Raw genomic sequence first — 6,712 nt, forward strand, 5'->3', positions numbered from 1 at the left:
ACAATTTTCAGTAACTCTCAACAGTTCCAGAGGCCTAAGCAAAGGAACATCTGAAGTTTAAATTCCAAATAGCTTCGCCTTAGATGTGCTTCTGACAAACGGGGCATTCTTAAGAGGGGGCTGGGAGACCTAGAATCTGGGGAAAGAGAAAGCACAGGAAAAAACAATCCTAGATGATTCTGATACACAGCTGCCCTACACCAATACGCCTAGACTAATAGTTTCTTAGAAGGCAATGCAAAGCACTGGCCAATTGTCCTTGATCTGAACATAAAGTATGTGTGCAATATAAAAAGGCAGTGTTAATATTTTTTTTACAAGTGACCATAAAATAATTCCACTGCTTTACGATTGAAACACATTGAAAGGTCAAATAACTTTCTCAAGAGCACAAAGCTGATACTGTCTGAACGTCTAGAATACAATCGTGCCTACCATTGCATTTAATCCTTAGGGGAGAAAGGAGTTTTGCATATTCCTCTCTGGGGCCAGAGTCTGCTTGTTCAATTTGGTAACTTGAGTTCACTCTCCCAGAATATAGCAGTGGTTAGGAATGTTGCTTTCCCTCCTACCTCAAGGTAACATTTAACTACTGCACAGACTTTCTATTAATTAATACACTGTTGTCATCGCACGTCTTCTACCAGCAGCAACGTTAGGAAACTGGGTTGGCATTCTAACAGCCCTGCAAGAAAGGTATTTTTCTTTTCCTAAAAGAAATTATAACCACCGGTCTACAAAAGCCACAAGCCTACCACTAACCAGAGTCAATTTCCCTGCAACTACACTGCAAGTTAAGACGGCCCTTTGGTCCTAGATTTCCCCGGGGAAAGGAAAAACGAAAGCGGCTGGCGGTGGGTTGGGTGGCTGTATCTGGCTTAAAAATGCTCAACTCCGCAACAGAGGAGCTTCCTGTGGGACACACGAACCGTTTTCTCCTGAAGACGGGATTCCCAGGCCACCTCTTCTCCCTGGGCTCGAGACTGACCTCGGGTGTCAATCACCCCGGCCTGAGACCCACAATCAGTAGCCCTAAATCAGGAATCATTTCTCTAGACTAGGGTGATCTCTCAGAGTTCGGGGCTGGTTGCGCCCGAAAAGAAGCTTCTAGGGAGGGGTACTTTTCGGGCCACTGCTTCCCGGGTTCGGACACTGTCCGGATGAGCTGTCCGCATCAGAGAAGAAAAGAGAAAAGGGGGGGGGGGGGAAATCACAACTTTGCAGACTCCACAAAGCCAAGGCCGTGGGGAAGGGAAGGTCAAAGTGCAGAGGAGGGAGCGGCTGCGGTTCGGGGCCCGGCCGGGAGGCAGCCCGGGGGAGGCCAGCTGCCGGCTGGGCTGGGCGGCCGGGGGAGACCCCACCCATCCGCAGCCCCGAGCCTCCGCCCGGACCCGGCGAGCTCGCGGGGCGGCCGCCGCACCACGGTGCCAACTCCTGGAGTTGACTTGGAACTTTCCCGGGACGCGCCGCCGCCTCCGCCCTCACCTTACTGAACACCTCCAGGTCGTCCTCGTCCTCGTCCAGATCCAGCACCTCGGCCTGGAGCAAGGCGGAGGAGCCGCTGCTGCCCAGGAGGGGGGCGTCGACCCCCGGGCTCTCCCCACCGGCGCCCCCAGCCGGGAGGCCGGAGGAGCGCGCCGGAGACGCCAGGCGCTCGCCCTCCATCCCGAGAGTGCGCGCCCGGCCCGCCGCCGCCGCCAGCCCGGCTCCCCCGAGCTTGCCCATTGGCTCCCGCGCATCCTGCGCCTCCCCGGCCGGCCCCGCTCCAGCCCCTCGCCCGCTGCGCAGACGCGGAACTGCCGGGGCGAGCGCGGGGCCGGCTCGTCCCCACCTGGCCTGGGGCCTGCGGGAGGCTCGCGCGTGCGGCTCGCGGGCCCTGGCGAGCGTGGGCAAAGGGCCGCTGTCCGCCGCACCGAAGCCCAGCACGCCCAAGTCGGACCGGGGCGTCCTCCCACTGCCCTGGCTCGGGGACTGCCTGGCGTGGGCTTCCGCGGGGGCAGGGGTCTGGGCTTGAGCGACCGACCCAGCAAACCGTCAACTTCAGGGAATCCGCACGGAGGCTGGAAGGCAGCCGACCCATCCGGCCCAGAGAAATAAGCCCATACTGTATTTCCTGTATTTTAAATGGTTGTCTTCTTCTCGGTTGTGGTTTTTGGATTCTGGTGGGTTTTGTTTTTGTTTCTGTTTTTCCTACTAAGGCTAATGCAAAAATAAAAGACCTGAAAAGCACCTCTATTTTTGTAATTGATTTTTGACCCAGTGACCGGACTGTGTGGTCATCTCGTTGTCAAGCCAGGGAAGTTGGATTTAAAAACTATTTTCAGTCACTTGCAAATGTGCCTTTACTTCTGCAAGTCTTCCTGAAGTTAATGAGCAGGAATGTTTCTAAGAGCTGAGGACAGCGAGCAGGACTGGACCTTGCCACCAAGAAATAATCTTCAATCTTTGTACTGCGAAGGCGACGCTATGATTATTTAGTTGTTCACTGCTGATTATTTTTTAAATCTAAGTTTCAGAAATAACGGAAAATTGAACAAAAATTGATGTATCTTGGGACTATCTCCACGTTTTATTATTTACTCCCCTCAGTCCCAGCCAGCTCTTTTCTCCATGGCCCTGGAAAGAATGTCTAATGAGTTTGCAGATAGGCAGGGAGGAGGCTAAGTCAGACTTGACTCCTGGCAAAATATTTGTCCCAATGTTTAGAATTTTTAACTTAATAAAGTTGAAAGATATATAAGATATTTGGGGGGAATAGAGATTGTTTTCTACTTCTTATTAGGGGACAGGGCTTTAATATGTGCCCTCTTAGCCATTCAAATGTACCTCCCTTTGCACTTCCTCAGTTAGGCTCGTCAGCTGCCCTGTGAATGTACAGTCTTCTTCCTACACTTTATGGTGCCTATGTCCATAATACCATCTCCTGCTCATCTTTCAGGAACTAACTAGAGCCCCATCTCTTTCAGGAAGACTTTCCAAATAACACAGCCTGTTCCCGAATTAGCATTTAAGTTTATGCCATCTTATAGACTGTCTTTATTTCATGTATTTATTTCACTTATATTCCTTAGTAAACGATAACATTTTAAGGGTAGGGATCACATTGTTTATTAATAAACCACAGTATCAGATATGCTCAAAAAGGCTCTATCCCAAGGTCTAAAAGGAATACAGTTATTAAAAGACTGTGTTTTCCTCTCTACGCTCATTCCAGCTAGTGAGAGATTCAAGTTTTTCTAATTGCAATCTGAATTAGAAAATTCTTAAGGATACTGTGACTCACACAATTGCCAGAAAGCATAGTGACAGGCTCAGAAAATGGGCAGAACAAACCAAGACCACACAGCCTGGATCACAACCAAAACCATGCCACAGAACTAATGTGAAGATACTGCTGCCACCATTGCTGATCACTGGATGCTACAGCAGCTGCACACACTGCCATGAACACTGATACCCCTAGACTTTGGGAACTGTCATCAATACGAGTACCAGAACTGCCTCTGAGAAGTACCTCCGCTGTTCCTGCCACAAAAATGCCCCCACAGTCCTCTTTCTTGTGTGAATAGTTCTAGTTTCAAAACCCTGGAGGACGGATCCTCTTGGCTCACCTGCCCAAGTCCCGCAGAGATTTCTAATATAGTTCAGCTATGTCTCAAGCACTCAGGAATATAGTCCTTAGCTCCCCAAACCTATTCATTACTGGTGCAGCTCCAAGTCTCATATGTCTATTCCTCCTGCACTTCTGCAATCCTGTTGATATTTTGCAACTTATGGACTAAACTTTTGAATTTAATCACCAACATGCCATGCCTGCTTATTCAATGGCATGATAAATCCTAAACTGATACATAACAGTCTAAGCTTCCCATTAAATGGGATCATCACTGGGCTCTATAATGGAAGAATTCTTATTTGGGTAATAAAGTCTCTGAACCAACATAATTCAAAACTTTAAGTACAGGTACAATACTAAGAGGAGGCCTATCCAGTCTGTCCCTTGGTTCCTGGACTCTTATTCTGATTATAGGAGAAATCGTATCATATATTAAATTTTGGTTCTGAGAATGTACATCTTGTGAGAAACCTTTGCCTCTCTCTCTCTCTCTCTCTCTCACCTCCTTCAGGTGGAATCTCCTGACACCATACCTGAGTCTTTAATATTACATTCAACCATCCATAAAGTCAGTTGGTTCTGATAATGGAATTCATGATAAGACAAGTCACGCCTAGGGCATTGCCCAGTGGTTTTGCTTCCTTTGCTGGGAGATGATTTAATTGATTCGAAGAAAAATGCTTTGTGCAAAATCTGATGGGAAAGCAACCAGTCAGTGAATTCATAGATGATCATGTTGGGAGAAACTGAGCAGGAAAAGCAGACCCAATGTATCCTTGCCACTATGGACGAATCATGGTATGTTTTAGAAAGGTAGCAGAGGAGTAGACCAGAAGCAGTTGCTGCTGTGGCGAGGTGAACACTTAGCCATGTAGGTAGCCAGGCTCTCCTTTAGCGGGTGGGAAATCCATGCTAGTAAGCTGGTGCATAGCATACATCCCTACCACCATGGCTACTTGGTATGTGAGGCCATGAAACGAGCATGGTAGTACCTGGAAAAGCAATAGTATTAGCATCCACAGAACAAGAATTCTTACCAAACATGCTGTTTGGTCATATAAATTCATCAAATGGGAGTTTTGAAAGACATCGCCATGGGCTGTATATACATGCTTTTATTCTGGGACCATTCTAAGAGGTCCATCCATATACATTTTCTCAAACCTCCTTGACTTCTGGTTCCTACCTTGTTCTTCTTAAGTCCCACCCAACAACCCTTTAGCCCGTGTCCTTGAGACAATAAAGAATCTTTATCCCAGCTTCTCTCCTTTGAAGATCACTGGCCATTGCTATGTACCATGGAGAGGATTTCTCTATTGCATTGCCCTTTTTCACAGGAGTACACTGATTCCAGAATATGATAAAGAACCATCTGTAACCCAGATTTGTAATTTTTACCCCCTAGTTAACTGTTCAAATGGAACTCCCTCTGAGATCCTAACAGTATCCCTGTTGGGAGCAAGAGCCAAGTGCTCATGCAATGTATACTTTTAGGACTAGTTTTATACATGCCATTTCTGCAAAAGTATGGTTTGCTGAAGGCTTATCTAATTTTATGATATTTTGGTTTAATATAGCACCTATTTCATGATAAGCTGCTCAGGTCACAGTCACACAATGTCCCAAAATCCCACAACAAGCCAAAGGCTGGTTTCCTACATGAAAAAAAGGAGGGCATATTTTGCCCTAAAACTTTAGTGTTTTTGATTCTCCTTCAGAACTTATCACAGGTGCCAGAGAGCATCCTTGTTTCCACAGGGTCATCAATAAAACTATTAATAGTAGTTAATTGGTACCTCTTTTGAGTCGGATACTGTTATTAGCACGTTATGTATGTTCATTTAATTCTCAAAAACATCTTATAAGAGGTGCTATTATTACCATCCCCATTTTATAGACAAGGAAATTGATGACCAGAGAGGTTTAGTAACTTACCCAAGGTAAGTAGTAAGTGGTAATTTACTCTCACTGAAAGACAGCATTATGTATGTTGCCTTAAAAAATATAGAAAAGAGGAATTATGGGGCGCCTGGGTGGCTTAGTCGGTTAAGCTTCCGACTTTCGCTCGGGTCATGATCTCGCGTTCGTGGGTTCGAGCCCCGCGTCGGGCTCTGTGCTGACTGCCAGCTCAGAGCCTGGAGTCTGTTTCAGAGTCTGTGACTCCCTCTCTCTCTGACCCTCCCCTGCTCACGCTGTCTCTCTCTCTCTCTCTCTCCTAGAAATAAAAACATTAAAAAAAAATTAAAAAAAAAAAAAAAGAAAAGAAAAGAGGAATTATAAGGGTATTTTGGGATTCTTGGTTCTTAAGAGAATGAGACTAAATATTTGAACTGACACTCTGCCTGCCCCCAGGGGGGTGGTAGGGCTGACCTCTATAATCTAAAAATTTGAATCATCATGAAAGAATAATGGAAGTGAAAATTTGTGAAATATGCACTCAATGACAAAACTTTTCTTCATTGGCCTGAACTCCAGGTGGGAAAGATATCTCCCCCCAAATCCTAACCATAGTTCAGCAAGTCACAATTCAAAAAATTACAAGTGTCCCTGGGTTGACGACATATACCTGGGACCTATGGTGTAAACAAACACAAAATCTCTCCCTTCAAACTACTTCGGACAGTGTTTCTACAGATAAAGCTGTTACTGCAGATGAGATCACAATTCAAGTTAAAAACATTCTTTAAAAAAACAATCTACCTTGTTCCAGAATCACTCTATAAAACTATTAAAAGGATTAGAGCCTAAAGAACACAAAAATAGAAATTATTTAATAAATAAAAAGAATAAAAATAACTATAAGATGCTATAAAAATAACTAAAAATTGAGAAATGAAAAATATAGTCGTTGTGCTGATGGTTAAATTTTTGCCTCTTCACTTCAAATCATCTCTTATTGCCTGCTCTGGAATAATGGCAATGGGGTTTATCAATATTTCTGCTTTGCCACCTGGCATGATGGTAAGCCTTATCAGTAGAGGGCTTGGAAGGGCACCAGAAAAGGAAGGATTTTCCTCTTTCTTTTTCTGGTGTGCTATCTTACCAATGTCCTGTGGACAGCCCTTTTTCCTCCTTTGTTTACCCCCTACAAAGTTT

At 45.5% G+C, this 6,712-nt stretch overlaps 1 protein-coding gene across 1 annotated transcript in view; it reads right to left on the reverse strand.

Moving 5' to 3' along the window:
- Positions 1–1,689, reverse strand: part of SNX7 (sorting nexin 7) — a 101,190-nt gene extending 99,501 nt beyond the window's left edge. Inside the window, exon 1 of the mRNA XM_039228423.1 lies at positions 1,486–1,689. Within this exon, the coding sequence (XP_039084354.1) occupies positions 1,486–1,665 (180 nt within the window). The 5' untranslated portion in view covers positions 1,666–1,689. The remainder of the gene's footprint in view (positions 1–1,485) is intronic.
- Between the last annotated feature and the right edge of the window lie 5,023 nt (positions 1,690–6,712).

Source organism: Hyaena hyaena, unplaced genomic scaffold (assembly GCF_003009895.1).
Source record: "Hyaena hyaena isolate Hyena2069 unplaced genomic scaffold, ASM300989v1 scaffold_32, whole genome shotgun sequence".
Lineage (NCBI taxonomy): Eukaryota > Metazoa > Chordata > Mammalia > Carnivora > Hyaenidae > Hyaena > Hyaena hyaena.